The sequence below is a fragment of the Carlito syrichta genome, unplaced genomic scaffold (genome assembly GCF_000164805.1).
Source record: "Carlito syrichta isolate Samal-C Ts95f unplaced genomic scaffold, Tarsius_syrichta-2.0.1 Scaffold305658, whole genome shotgun sequence".
NCBI classification, from domain to species: Eukaryota; Metazoa; Chordata; class Mammalia; order Primates; family Tarsiidae; genus Carlito; species Carlito syrichta.
The window spans coordinates 921,217-936,766 of record NW_007249754.1 but is presented as its reverse complement, the minus strand read 5'-3'; the positions used below and the strand labels follow the sequence as shown (position 1 = coordinate 936,766).

Below are 15,550 nucleotides of genomic sequence, written 5' to 3'. Positions count from 1 at the left end.
AAAAGCCACTAACAATTATGTAATAATTTTATCGTCACCCACCACACTAAGCCCTCTTATCTATGCCATTTCTTTTCTTTTTGAGTCAAAGTCTCACTCTGTCTCCTAGGCTGGAGTGCAACGGCACACTTACAGCCACTCCAGCATCGACCTGCTGGGCTCAGGTGATCCTTTTGCCTCAGCCTTCCAAGTAGCCAGAACTACAGGAGCACGCTACCACACCCGGCTAATTTTTTTGATATATTGTAGAGAGGAGGTCTCACCAAATTGCCCAGGCTGGTCTCAAACCCCTGGTCTCAGGCAATCCTCTCACTTTGGCCTCCCAAAGTGCTGGGATTACAGGCTGGAGCCACTGCCCATTTCTTTTCTAATCGCATTTTTATCATTAGTATTTGGCTATAAAAAGCAAAAGCAATCAATCAAACACAATCTAAATCTCACGCCATCAATTAACCACTCTTCCCTCATCTTTCTTCCATAAACAAAACTAAGTCTCTCTAATTTTTTTTTTTAAATCCTTTCAACTGGCTAACTTTCAAGAAGGAAACAAAAAAGGTTGTGAAGTCAGAGTCAGTAAAAATAGCTTATTTTCTAGCAACTTCACAATGAGTAGAAAGAATACATATGCACCAGTGCCAATTAAACGTATCTCAAATACTTTATAAAATATATTTGTAACACATATACTGATCTTTGCCCCCTCCATTCTAATCACCGTATCAAGATAAATACATCATGCCTTCCTTTATTTAGGTGATACCACTAAGGAGAGTAAATAAGGCACATACCTGACCTCATGGAATATTCTACTCATGCATTAAATTCAATACCCAATCCTCACCTGGATTGCTGCAAAATCCTTCTTGTTAATTAGGCCTCCCTGTCTCATATTTCTCTCCACCATAATCCATTCCTTATACTGTCATCCTTAATATTTTTTGACACATAATTATGGTACAGATGTATGGGGTATATGTGATGTTTTCATATACGCATACAATGTGTAATGGTCCAATCGGGGCATTTAAGAGATCTATCACCTCAAATATTTAAAATTTGTGTTGAGAACATTGCAAATCTTCTAGCTATTTTGAAACAGACAATAAATTACTGTTAACTACAGTCATCTATCTGTGCTATTGAACTTATTCCTTCTTCTAACTGTATATTTATACCCATTCGTCAACTTCTTTTTGTCCCCCACCTACCTTTCCCAGCCTCTGGTAACTCTCATTCTACTTTCTACCTCCATAAAAATCAATTTTTTAGCTCCCACATATGAGTGAGAAATTTGTCTTTCTGTGCCTGCCTTATTTTACTTAACATAATGACCTCCAGTTTTATCCATGTTGCTGCAATTATAGGATTTCATTCTTTTTTATAGCTGAATAGTATTCCATTGTTTATATATAAACATTTCTCTATTCGTTTGTTTGTTGATGGACACTTAGGTTGATTCTATGTCTTGACTATTGTGAGTAGTGCTGCAACAAACATGGGGGTGCAGATATCTCTTTGATATACTGATTTCCTTTCCTTTGGATAAATACCCAGTGGTGGGATTGCTGGATGGTATAGCAGCTCTATTTTCAGCTCTCTGAGAAACCTCCAAACTGTTTTCCACAACAACTGTACTAATTTACATTCCCACTGACAGTGTGAGTTCCCTTTTCTCTACATTCTTACCATTTCTTTTCTTTTCTTTTTTGGCAATAGCCATTCTAACTGGGGTGAGATGATATCTCCCTGTGGTTTTGATTTGCAGTTCCCTGATAATTAGTGATGTTGAGCATTTTTTCATATACCATTTTTTTCATTGACCATTTATGTCTCCTTCTGAGAACCGCCCACTTTTAATGAGATTATTAGTTTATGTTTTTACTGTTGAGTTGTTTGGGTTCCTTGTATTTTCTGAATATCAGTCCCTTATCCAATGAAGAGTTTGCAAATTAGGCCTCCTAATTTGTTTCTCCCATTCTACAAGACGTCTCTTCACTCTGGTGAGAGTTTCTTTTGCTGTGCAGAAGTTCTTCAGTTTAATATTGCTCCATTTGTCTATTTTTGTTTTTCATGGTCTGTGCTTTCAAAGTTTTAGCCATAAGAATCTTTGCCTAGACCAATGTCCTGAAGCATCTCCCCAATGCTTCTTCATCTTACAGTTTCAGGTTTAAGTCTTTAATCCATTTTGGTTTGATTTTTGTATATGGTGAGAGATGGAGGTTTGTTTCATTTTTCTGCATGTAGATACCCAGTCTTTACAGCACCTTGTCCTTTCTCTGCTGAATGTTCTTGTTGCCTTTGTCAGAAGTCAACTGGCCATCAATCAGTTAACTACAGGGATTAGTTTCTGGGTTCTCTATTCTGTCTCATTGGTCTATGTGTCTGTTTGGCAAATCTTACCAAATCACTTCCCTGTTTAAGACACTACATTAGTTCCCTGAATTAGCGTGATATTTACCATCCCTTAGGAGACAGTCTTTGCCATCTTTTCTGTCTTCTTTCCTATCACACTCCACAAATGTCCCAAGTTCCAATCATAAACAACATGGGATTCTCTCAAAATGCATTTCTTTTATGTCTCTACAACCTTCCCTATGCATACTGTTCTCTCTGTATAAATTCCCTTATCAGTTTCCTCACGTTCACTATCCAAGCTTTTTAAGCTCGACTATCACCTTCATCTAGAAAGACTACCTGAGCATCACAGGAAGAGCTGAGTGGACTTCAAGCACCTAGGACACACCACTAAGATACACTGCTGTAAAGTAGAAGGACAATGCTTTTTTTTTTTTAAGAGACAGGGTCTTGCTGTTTCCCAGGCTGGAATGTAGTAGCATAATCATAGTTCGCTGCAGCCACAAACTCCTGGGTTCAAGCAATCCTCCCACCTCAGCCTCCTGAGTAGCTAGGACTACAGGCATGTGCCACTATGCCGAACTCATTTTTTTTTTTTTTGTAAAGATGAGATCTTGCTACTCTGCCTAGGTTGGTCTTGAACTCTTGGCCTCCCAAAGCACTGGGATTACAGGTATGAGCTACTCTACTTGGCCAATCCCTACCTTTCATTCATATTCATTTCTCTGGTATAAACGAAGGGTCTAACATACAACAATACTTCAAAAGCGTTGACTGAATAAATTTCATAGCAATATCCTATTGGTATCAATAGACTTACTCTGACTTTGGGGGCAGCAGCTCGAAATTTCACATAAAATAGTGTGAAGGCATTGTCTGCATTGGGAACAGATGAAGGATCCTAAAGAATCAAGACAGGAGAGCCAAGGAAGTTAATTACACAAATGATTACTAAAAAAACGTAACACCAACCATTTCATATGGCTTCCACTTGGCCTGCATATTAACCAAAAGCGTAGAGAGAAAAATCTCAAAGAAAGATTACATATTATTGTTGCTACAGATGAGAGATAACTAAATGGAACAATCATTTCTCTCTCCTTTATAGCTAAAATTTACCCTATATTACTTGAATTTTGGTGATAAACAGACCTGAGTTCAGATTTATACTCTGTCACTTAGTGCAGGACATTGGCCAAATAACTTCTCTGAGATTCAGTGCATCCATTAATTTACCATAATATATGCTCATACAGGTTTTGTGCAGCTCAACAACAAAACACCTGCACATAATAGGTACTAGTACTTATTATTAGATATTAGGTTCCTAAGCTTATTGAAAATTTTGCAGATAGAAAAATTCGTAGTTTGATTGTTATGTCAGCTAAGAACAATATGAACAGTAAAAATGCAACCCCAAAATCGCTGGTTTTGAAGTGAAAGTCCAAGAAGACATTCCATGTTTCTTTAGACGGTAAGCTTAAAAAATAAAAACATAACCTTTCTGGCTTTATTTTCTTAGGAAAGGAATACTTTCAATGACCACCTTAGCTAGCTCTACTCTTATTTTCTATCCTAACAGTCTGTTAATTTTCCACCTAAAATCTATTACAATCAGTAATTAACTAATTTATTTGTTTCTTTCTTTACTGATAATTTCTCCTAAATATAAGCTCCATGAGGGCAGGGATCTTGCCAGCTCCTCTTTGCTACTGTACAATTTCTAATACAATACCCAGCATTAGGAGTTGCTCAATAAAAACATGTTCACTAAATACAGAAAAGTATTTTTAAAAGTAAAGAAAAAAATTTTAAATTATCCATCATATTCCGCCACTTACACAGACCACTTTTATTATTTTGATGGTAAGAATGCAGTCAGAAAAAAAAAACTAAACTAAACATTATTTTGGTGCGTTATTTCTAACGTTTTCATAAAAAAGAAATGTTTTAAGTGACAAATCGTTGCATCCTATTTTATTATTCACTATACAGTACTGGATACTCTCACACGGTTAAATATTATTTGAAAACAAGACTGTGGGCCAGGCTCAGTGGCTCAGCCTGTAATCCCAGCACTTTGGGAGGCCGAGGCGAGAGGACTGCCTGAGCCCAGGGGTCTGAGACCAGACTGGGCAACTTGGTGAACCTCGTCTCTACAATGTATCAAAAAATTAGCTGTGCGGTAGTGCGCTCCTGTAGTTCCAGCTACTTGGAAGGCTGAGATGGAATGATCGCCTGAGCCCAGCAGGTGGACGCTGGGATGGCCGTGAGCGAGCGACTACACTTCAGCCTGGGCAACAGAGTGAGACTCTGACTCAAAAAAAAAACAAGACTGCAAAGGACATTTATAATACAGTCATTTCTCCTTATTATAAATAAAACTGCAATGCATACTCTTATTTAACAAAATGTAAAAAATTAATACAAAATACTACTTTCAGCCAAAGATTATGAAAGATAAATGAAACAAAAATAAAAAGCAATCTGTTATTGAGAACAGTTAACTCACCCTTTTTAGTAACTGGTTTGTGAGGGTCTGTAGTGTGTTCACAGTATATGTCTTCATGAGGTGCAAAGCTTTAGAAAGACATTGCTTAAACTTCAGCAAATATACAGGATAATCTTTAAAATTAGGCTGTAAGGAAAAGAGAAAGATTTACAAACTGACAAAAAACAAGTTTTTAATGAAATCCAAGGTGTCCTTTACATAAAGCAACATATAAAGTTCGAAAAAAGGGTTTATGTAGATCATAACCTTTATGAAGAGGAATACTGTGACTTCTTAGTCATAGCCAAATCCCCTGTGCCTGGCACAAAGTAGGGGCTCAATAAAGATTTGCAGTTGTTAGCAAAATATATTTTCAGCATCCCATCGACTTCAAGGTCAGTATCTAACACCCAATTAAGAAAAGGAGTTAGAAAAAATAAATTCAGCAAGAAATCCTGAGCAAATAGACACAGAGGATGATTAAACCAAAGGTCTTGTCCCTTTATTTCCCCCCAGTAACATTTTTTGTTCCCAAAGAAATACTTAGCACATCAGGATATCAACAACTTAAAAATAGCTCCTCCTGTTAGGTGGGATAAGGCTGAGTCAGTCAGGACCCCTCCCACTCCAGGGAATGCCTAAGATGCCAAAAGCACTTTACCACACTACTGATAATGACTAATATTCACTACAGTTTTTCTTCAGTGTGTTCCAAATACATACTTATCTCTTCAGAAAAAAAGTATTATTTTATAGCAAAAGAAGTGATATAACAGGAATCTTAAAATTTTTTAAAAACATACAAAAATACCACAACTTACATGAGATGAGATATATGTTATACAATCATCTAACTTGGCCAGCATAGGTATAAATCCTTCACTATTCACAGACAACGTAGGAGAATTCAATTTCTTTAAGAGAAAAAAATCAATCTTAATTCACAAAAAAATGATACAGGTAAAAGAACTATGGGTTAGAATTAGCATATTTCCCTTTAAGGAAAATGTACTAATGTCTTTACACTGCGCTGTAGAAATATCTTTACACTAATGTCTTTATGCTACATTTTAAGTCACCAATATACCTTCAAATGTAGCCCACATGTAACAATAAAGAGGGACAAATAGAAAAGGCTACTGATTTAATTCAGTTTGCTCCTAATAAGTTTTAATGGGACTCTTCATGAATTGGGAAATATTTATGTTACTCTATTGTACAATGTTATATTGAATAATGTATCAGCCGGGCATAGTGGTTCATGCCTGTAAACTCAGTACACTCCATCCCAATGAGACTCCAACTCAAAAAAAAAAAATAATAAATAATGTATCAAGTACCTACATTTCTCACTTTCTAGTATTTTTCAATATACACAATTTTTAAACTTTCAAACACTAGTGATTTTCTTGAGGTCAAAATGCTATACTATGCACAGCAGTTAGCCTCAGGAAATAAAATATTACCAGCCAATAATTTCTTATCTTGATCTACAAATAGCTTGGCAATGAACTACTTCCTACTGCATTCCATTGTTAAATGGCTCCTAGTTTTACTTCTGTCTTTAATAAACTATAATAATTATTAATTTAATAATTTTAATAACATGATTTGTACTTAATTACTATGATCATTTATGAGTCAGAAACATATATAAATATAATTTACACCATAACCTTTATTGGGACTATTATCTTGAGATACAAGTATACATTATAAGGACTATACTTTTCTTCAAACTAAACATAAGAATTAGTTTGAAAAGTGTTTTCACCATTATAATAGCATGACCACAGCAAGATTTAAAACTGAATATTTTTCATGTAATCTTCAAAGCTTACAAATAAGAAACTATAAGAGGACTATTAAGAGGTAACCAACAGAGACTTTAATAACAATAGTACAATTTAAGAAATACAACTTAAATCAAACTTGAAAAAATTTGTACTGATAATGGTATCTCCATGTCTACAAATAGGAATATTAGCAAGCAAACTAAGTTAAAATATCATGCAAGCCAATTTATAAGTTTAAAGCAAACAAAAAAATGACTAATTTTACAAAAAAACATAAAAATGATGCTTACTGTATTAATCGTTTCCAATTCATTAAAATAGGAAAGCTTTTGTTGAATGTTTTCAGCCAGATCAACAAGTTCCGACTTGCATTTTTTAAAAGAGAAAAAGCAATTATAAGAATATGAGAATCAATACTCCAGTCTCAAAATTATACGGTATAGATTTATATTAGACACAGTTATAACAAACATAAGATTTCAGATAAGTTCAACTATTTCTGCAACTGTGAACTAAAAATAGGCAATGATGATTAGTTTCATGATCTTTGTATAAAATAAAAAATGAACATATTTTAAAAACACACAAAAGTACAAATAGAGAAAATTCTAAGTTAACTATTGTAACTTAAACATTCTAGCTGAGTTATGAGTTTAAGTGCAAGCTCAATCAGTTGATACTTTCAAAACCTCACCATTAGTATAAGCACTATGCTTGTTTGAGAAGAGTCAATTATAAAGAGCAGACAAACTAAACAAATATATTCACTACCCTCTGAAACTGTACTGTGACCTACCAGATCAACCACAGGAAAGTCTGCATTTGTCCTGCTCATATGCACGTATTTAGAATGAAGGGAGGCTGTCAATGAAACTACCTACATGCTTAGCATAGAGCCCCATAGCGGTGTTCAACATCTACTTGCAGAAACTAGGAAAATTACAATTAAATTATATTCATCTATTTAAAAATAAAATATTAAATATTGCCACCCACCCTCTGTCCTACTCCAAATTACCTGTTCTTTGAGGAGCTGTTCACAGGCTTCATGTAAGGTTCCTGTCTTATTGGACACAAAAAGATACTGTTTCTGCAAAGACTCCAGATGCTGAAGAGCATTGTTTACATCATTCAATATAGCATCACACTGCTCCTGAAACCCAGACAAGTAATCCCTCATCTGTCTAGAAAACAGAACCAAAAGGGGATTGACAATAATATTTTCCCCCAGTAAGCATAGTCAATAAACAGTAAAGTCTCATTTTTCCCAAAATGCTTGAATTTCAGGAGGAAGGTCTGACCTACTCCCAAAAGCTGATATTTAGAAATATACCAAAAGCCATGTCATAAACTGTTTCAGTACTTAAGAAGGCAAATCACTGATACTATAAGCAACAAAGGGAATTAACCTTGAAGCTACAACCTGGCTTTTCAGATATAAGGCAATGAATCATTGGCTCAACTTCCAAAGACTGGAACACCAAAGTCATGCCAAGATATCAAGTAAGGTCACTCCTTCAGATCACTTCCACCTTTGAAAGATGGTGTGATATCATGGAAAGAATTCTGGATTTAAAATTAGAAGACCTGGGTCCAAGTCCCAGCTCTGCCCTAGTCTGCATGTAATTCAGTCAAGCAACTTAATATTTCGAGGCCTTAGTTTGCTCATTGGCAAAATGGGAATAATATTATCTTTCTCTACAGAGCTGTTATGAAGATTAAATGAGACCATATGTCAAAGAACCCACCACATTACCTAGCAATAACAGCCATCAATAAATTAATACACTGAGTATGAACACTCAATTCACAGCCTCTGTACACTTGTCATTTCCTCCATGCCATGCTATGCTCTCAATATACACAAACAGAACTACATAAGTACACCCAAGGTAACCACCCTTAAACTCTGTTGGGGATGTTTCTACCTCTAAAGAAAGGCAACTGGCAGTTGAGGGAAACTGCCAGGGGAGGGAGAGGCACAACTCATCAACAAGGTACCTGCATAATGAACATTCATATACCTAACCCTGAAATGTACTCCACATCTTTAAATTAAAAAATAAAAATAATAAATAAATAATTAAAATTAAAAAAAAAAAGAAAGGCCACAAACATCTCTTAGGATTCCTACGAACTCCTACTTGAACCTAATCCTTTCTGGAGTTATCTAAAAACCAGTGTCTGTCCCTCTTAACCTATTAATTATAATGTAACTCTTCTTTATTTTTAGTTACACAATTTCTAATACCAGTTGTAATGACCCAAACCTTCTCTCCGGCTATTCCTAAAGAATATGTGGCTATTGGGGGATTTTGTCTGTACCTTAATTTTACTTAGAGACACAGATTATGAACTGCTTCAGATGACTGTGATCTAAAAATGAGAATATGCAACAAATACAAGAGTCACACATACCTATATTTAGTTCCTTCATCCTGATCCATCTGAGTTTGTAGTTTTGCAAACCATGAGAAAAACTGGAAAAATAAATAGTATTATATTGTCACCAAATCTAAAAAAGACAGAATGACAAGTAGCTACATGTTAAACAGCAAGACAAAAGGGCAGACACTAAGTCTTATTAGTTAGGGTTCAGACACTAATCGTTTTAAGCAAAAGGAAGACAATTTAATTATATACACAATGTCTATATAGGATATTTAATAACACTGGCCATTTTCAGAGTCAAATGGAAGAATATTAAAGATACAAGCCAGGAGTGATGGTTCACCCTGTAATCCCAGCACTTTGGGAGGCTAAGGCAGGAGGATAGCTTGAGTCCAGGAGTTCAAGACCAGCCTGGGCAATAGAGCAAGACCTGGTCTTTACAAAAAAAAATGAAAAATTAGCCGGTCTCAGTGGCTCAGCCCGTAATCCCAGAGCTTTGGGAGGCTGAAGTGAGTGGATTGCCTGAGCCCACGGGTTCGAGACCCGCCAAGGCAACTTGGCAAGACCTCATCTCTACAATAAATCAAAAAAATTAGCCGGGTGTGGTAGTGTGCGTCTGTAGTTCCAGCTACTTGGAAGGCTGAGGTGGAAGGATCACCAGAGCCCAGCAGGTCAAGGCTGCGGTGGCCGGGAGCATGCCACTGCACTCCGGTCTGGGCGACAGAGTGAGACTCCAACTCAAAAAAAAAAGAAAAATTAATTGAGTGTGGTGGCACATGCCTGAAGTCCCAGCTACTCGGGAGGATGAGGCAGAAGGATCATTTGGGCCCCAGAAGGTCGAGGCTGTGGTGGCCCTGAGTGTGCCACTGTACTTCAATCTGGGTGACAGAGTGAAACTTCAACTCAATAAAACATAACAACAATAAAATAAAGATACAATATGTAAAAAAATGAGTATTTCTTCCTAAAAGGTTAATGCCTACTTGTTAGTTTGCAAAATTTGAGTAGGTAACATAGGGCTTTGGGTAAATATCAATATTAATGGTATTGATAGCCTACAGGTAACAAATTAACCTGACTGGGGGAGGTCTTATGATTCATGCTTACATCCTGTCCCTGAGTAAAGAATCTTGTCGTGAGTTTCTCAAATCTTGTGCAGTTCCTCAAACTGTTCATGTACTGATTAATATGTAACCTACTGACACTGAAAAGGACACTGATTTGTTTCTGAATCATGAAGTTTTGCCGACTGGTTTCAGAATTGTGACAGTTTACACTGACTGCCTTTTACATAGACCATTTTAGCCTGTATGTGGTAATCTGTAGCCAATGAATGTGACCTCTACATTGTATCCTGCAATGAAAAGAACATTCCGTATAAGGAGTCCTTCTCCATTCTCCTAAACGCTCTTTGAAAGCATTCTCATTGTAATGAACTTTGGAACATAGCCAACTTTGTTAGTGCATCTTCCCAGGTCTATCCTCACTTTTGGCTTCCGGTAAACCTTTAGCAAATTAATTCTGCCTCAATAGCCCTAATTTCAGTCAATATCTTATTTTGTTTTGGTTTGGTATGGTTTTGAGTTGAAGTCACACTGTCACTCAAGCTGGAGTGCAGCAGCATAATCACAGCTCACTGGAGCCTCTACCTCCTGGCTCAGGTAATCCTTCCACCTCAGCCTCCTGAGCCTCCATGATGGCTAATTTTTTTTACTTTTTTGTAAAGATGGGGCTCTTGTTACATTGCCTAGCCTGGCCTCAAACTCCTGGGCTTAAGCAATTCTCCCGCCTCAGCCTCCCAAGTAGCTGGGACTACAAGTGTCCACTACCACACCCAGGCAATTTTTAAAAAGTTTTTAGATAAGCCTTGTTATAGAAGGAATGAAAAAATGATAATAAAATAAATTTTTTTTAGAGACAGGGATCTCAGTATGTTGTCCAGACTGGTCTCAAACTCCTGGCCTCAAGTGATTCTCCCACCTCAGTCTCCTGAGTACAGCTGAGATTATAGGCACAAGCCACAATATACTGCTCAGTCAACACTGCTAATAAGAACTGTAAGACTATAAACTCAGAAATAATACTACATTGTGGTTTGAGAACATGAACTTTGGCATCAGCTAAACCTAGGTTTGAATTCTGGCCCTTCCACCAATGTAATAGAAAATACCTATTAAAAGAGTTAGGAGGAGCTAAATTTAAATGAGCATGAAGGAAATTTTGGGAGTTATAGAAATGTTTTATATCATGATCCCAGTGGTAGTTATACAGGCATATATACTTGTCAAAACTCATCAAGTTGACACTTAATAAAATGAGTACATTTTATTATATGCAAATTATAATTCAATATATAAGATTATTTAAAATTTTAAGGGATGTATGTAGATGAAAATTTCATCCAGAAGATTATTTCTTTCAAACAGCCCAACCAAGTTCACAGACACAGTACACATTTACCTTCTTACGATTCTCAAGTGGGATTTGATGTCAGAAGTGTGCAGGCTTGCCATGTGCCTTGACTATCATTTAGTGAGCATTTCTCGTGCGCTTGCCACATACGGCATTTACATGCATCATCTTACTTAGTTCTCACAAACATTCTGTGAGGTTAATATGTAAGTATCCTTGTTTTACAGATCAAGAACTAAAGATGTGAGGAGGTCAGTCACATGCCTATGCTCACAAAGCTGGTACATGACAAGCTGCCCTTCATGTGCAGGTCAGCCCAACTCAGGAGCTACAGCTCCTTGGTGGTTTGCAGCATTGCCTCTCTCAACAGACTATACATGCAGTCCAACACATTTGCTTTATGTTTTACTCAGCAAATGCCTCCACTTTGACTCTTAACAGGATAAGAAAGATGAGACAAGGAAAGCAGCAGGATAGACTGCCATATATTTAGGTTTCTAATAAGGAATAAGCAAAAACCTAGAGAAATTTATACATGCTAAATTACTGAAAAATAACTAAAGGGTTCATATAAAAAGAATATATAGGGTTTTTTTAGAAAGCGTTACCTAGCAACAAGTGAAACCCACGCACATGTTGAGGGGACAGGTTAATATAGACATACATTGAGGGAAGTCAAAAGTATGTAAAATATTAAAACTTTAATAAGTATAATAATCTATCAACATCCAAACTTGGAATATCATATTTCTATCTATACTGCAAATATAATTGGGCAATAGATTCATTTAAAACACTTAAGAAATAGCTACAAGTAATACACACTCAAGAATGTTCTACAAAGACTTGATGTTAACTGTAATGCCAAGTCTTCAGAACTTTTAATTAGGACCTTTTTATTAGTCTTATCTTGAAACATATAAAATAATCAAACATCCTTAGAAAAGATACTGCAGTTCACCTGCTGTGCAGTTTCAATTCTTTCTTCTTCCATTCCTAAGGAAGTGAAACCCTTCAAGAGAATGTCTTCTGTAGATTCAGGCACTACTGAAGTCAGTTCAACGGGCAGTGACTGGGATGTTAAACTGCATAAGTCTTCAATTGGGAGCTTGAAAAAGAAACAAAGATATTTAAATAACTTGAAAATTCTCTGAACTTAACTCAAGATTGGGTTTCCATCTTAGCTGTTCTGAAAGAGAAGGAAATGTTTTTCATTAAATCGTATGAGGTTAGTAAATACCATATAGTACTTTAACCAGGCTCTATGTTAAATGGCAGTCTCAAAATGTAAACATGATACCAATGTCCCACCATTAGTAGGCTATGATTTTAGCTTTCTTTTCTTTTCCATTTTTATTTTACACTCAGGGGGTAGGTACACATTCATGTTTATTGCATGGACATATTATAGAGTGGTGGGATTCGTTCCCAGTTGGCCCATTCCCCAGATAGTTAATACTGTACCCCATAGGTAATTTCTGAATCTTAACATATCTTCCTGGGTTATCTTTCTAATAAGGGTGGTGAGTCTAATCCACACCCATTTTCTCACTTGACCCTCTTGTGAACTACCACCAGACAAAGGGAAAGTTTGTTGCTGTTGAAAGTAGCTTGTCCTCCCCAGTACCTACCACAAAAGCCTGACCAACCAACAGGATTGACAAATTTATACCCAAAAACCAACTACCAATAAGCATTACCACCTCCTACCATTTCCACTCTCTAGCATACCTCACCTACCCCTTCTTGCTAACAAGTTTTGAAATTACAACTGGACAGGAAGAATGTAAGAGTTTCCCATCAATTTCAAAAGAGCCCCACTGACAAAGGCTCACTCTGACGCCATGATACTTTCTAGTTCTTCACTACTAAAAATAGTCCAGGTGTTAATTTACATACAGTCATACAGACAAGTTGTTTTTAGACCCAAAAGAAAGGGCAAGTAGGTGCTAGGGAAAGTAAAAAGGCCTAATGGTTTTAAGTTCAAGTCTAGTTTTCAGGCTTTATTTCATGACATTTAAGGTCCATTGATATAAGACATGATCCAAGGCCTTGGGAAGTTGCTTCCCTGTCTATTTTTCTAAACATAAAACTTTCATCTGAAGATAGCATTTTCTCTTCAAAGTTAAAATAAGCTAAATGCAAAATGCTCCACTACTGATTTAGAAACACAGACCTTTAAATATGGGGTTTTGTGTGTATAGGTTCAAATGAAGCTACATTTATAGCATGGTGAAGAACAGAAAATGCAGCCTGGTTAGAATCCTGCTCCTGCTCATTTATAAGTTGTGTGACTATAGGCAAATTACTCGATGCTTCTAATCCTCCATTTCTTCTCTATGTGACACAGATACAGTATCTGTCCCATAGGCTACTTCAAAGAGTAAGGAAGAAACAGCTATGGGAAAATCAGCTTCTTGGGATGCTGGGAAACTGCAGACAGAGAGTGTCAGGTTCTTGATCTGCCTTCGCCCCACAAATGAGCCTAACTCAAGAGTTATAGGGGTCCTGGATGTAAGTGACTATGTCTTATTAAGGGCATCACTTGTTCATTGTACTCTTCCTGAATAGTAACGTAATCCCTGAGTATAAAAGATTATGGCTCAGCAAGAATTAAGTCTCCCAGATCCAGCAAGAATCTATCTTGAATCTAAAGTGTCATCAGCAACTACTCAAGACTCTGGAGGACAGAGGAAGCTGTACTGAGATAAGCCGCATCTGCACCTGCTTCATAGAACCACCCCAATTTCCAACAAGGAGCAGTCTCCTCAGGAGAAAAGGTGACCCTGCCAAGACAACGTTGCCTGTAACGCACTTAGCATAAAGACCCACCACATGGTAAACACTCAAGAAATGTGAGGGACTGCTACTATATCATTATTAACATATCTATTTATTAGCAGCAACAGAGTAAGTAAATTTATAAATCTGAATCTATACTGCTTCTAGAAAGCAGAACTATCACTAAGCTATCTTTACAAAATTGTATTTTATTAGTAGTAAAGTGTACTTCTATATGAACAGATCATGACAAAATTCAACCACATAATTCTATCAGCACTGTCTAGATGATATCTAAGAGGGGCTAGAGGAGGTCACAGATCAGGCTCAGATTTTTAAAATATACCAGAAAATACAAGAAGTCTAGGCTAAGAGGAAGAAAACTAGGACAAAAAATGTTGCTTGTACCTAACAATAAGAAAAAGCCAAATAATCTACAAAACCGTAACTATTCTTGAATCCATCAAACCTACGGTTGCAGAGCAACCAAGAGTTTAAAATCTGGGGAAATACAGGCATCTGCAGTGAGAGACAGGCTGCAGCACTGGCTCACCTATGGCAAATCACAGAAAAAAAAATGGCAAAAATTATCACAAAAAAGCAAGAAAAACTCACTGTCAAGAGACAAAGCAATTAACAGAGCCAGATTCAGATGACCTGGATACTGGAACCATCAGAAAAGGTGTTTAAAATAACTGTGATTAATATGTTAAAGGCTCTGGTGTAATATATAGCTAGGAGGTATGAACAAACATGGAATTTCAACAGAAAAATGATAATGCCAAATAGAAATGCGAGAAATAAAAATTATGGTAACAGAGATAAAGAATATCTGTAATGAGCTCATCATTATTAGTACACTCATTACAGCTAAGGAAAGAATCAGTGAACCTAAAGCTACGTCAATAAAAACCACTCAAAATGAAACATAAAGAGAAACATCATAGGAAAATAAAAACTGAACATTGCATCCAAGAATTGTGGGATGGTATCAAATTATATAATATGTGTGTAACCAGAATCCCAAAAGAGGGAGAGAATAGTGTAAAAGAAATATTTGAAGAGATTGATAGCTAGGCATGGTGGCACATGACTGTAGTTCCAACGACTTGGAAGGTTAAGTTGGAAGGACTTCCTGAGCCCAGGAGGTCAAGGCTGCGGAGCCATGAGCATACCACTGCACTCCAGCCTGGGCACCAGAGTGAGGAGGAAGGAAGGAAGGGAGGGAGGAAGGATGGAAGACAGGAAGGAGGGAAGGGAAGGGGAAGGAAAGGAAAGGACAGAGAGAGGAAGAAAGACACAGAAAGAAAGACAGATGGAAAGA

General features: G+C 36.8%; 1 protein-coding gene across 2 annotated transcripts in view; it reads right to left on the bottom strand.

The window, feature by feature from the left end:
- COG3 (component of oligomeric golgi complex 3) overlaps positions 1 to 15,550 on the bottom strand; it is a 63,608-nt gene that overhangs the window by 40,575 nt on the left and 7,483 nt on the right. Inside the window, exons 2-8 of one of the 2 annotated variants that reach the window (XM_008062137.2) lie at positions 12,407 to 12,553; positions 9,061 to 9,122; positions 7,661 to 7,826; positions 6,933 to 7,007; positions 5,668 to 5,760; positions 4,868 to 4,993; positions 3,176 to 3,256 (exon numbers count right to left, since the gene is read on the bottom strand). In XM_008062137.2, coding sequence (XP_008060328.1) covers positions 3,176 to 3,256; positions 4,868 to 4,993; positions 5,668 to 5,760; positions 6,933 to 7,007; positions 7,661 to 7,826; positions 9,061 to 9,122; positions 12,407 to 12,553 — 750 coding nt within the window. The remainder of the gene's footprint in view (positions 1 to 3,175; positions 3,257 to 4,867; positions 4,994 to 5,667; positions 5,761 to 6,932; positions 7,008 to 7,660; positions 7,827 to 9,060; positions 9,123 to 12,406; positions 12,554 to 15,550) is intronic. The other variant, XM_008062138.2, reaches the window with a different exon arrangement.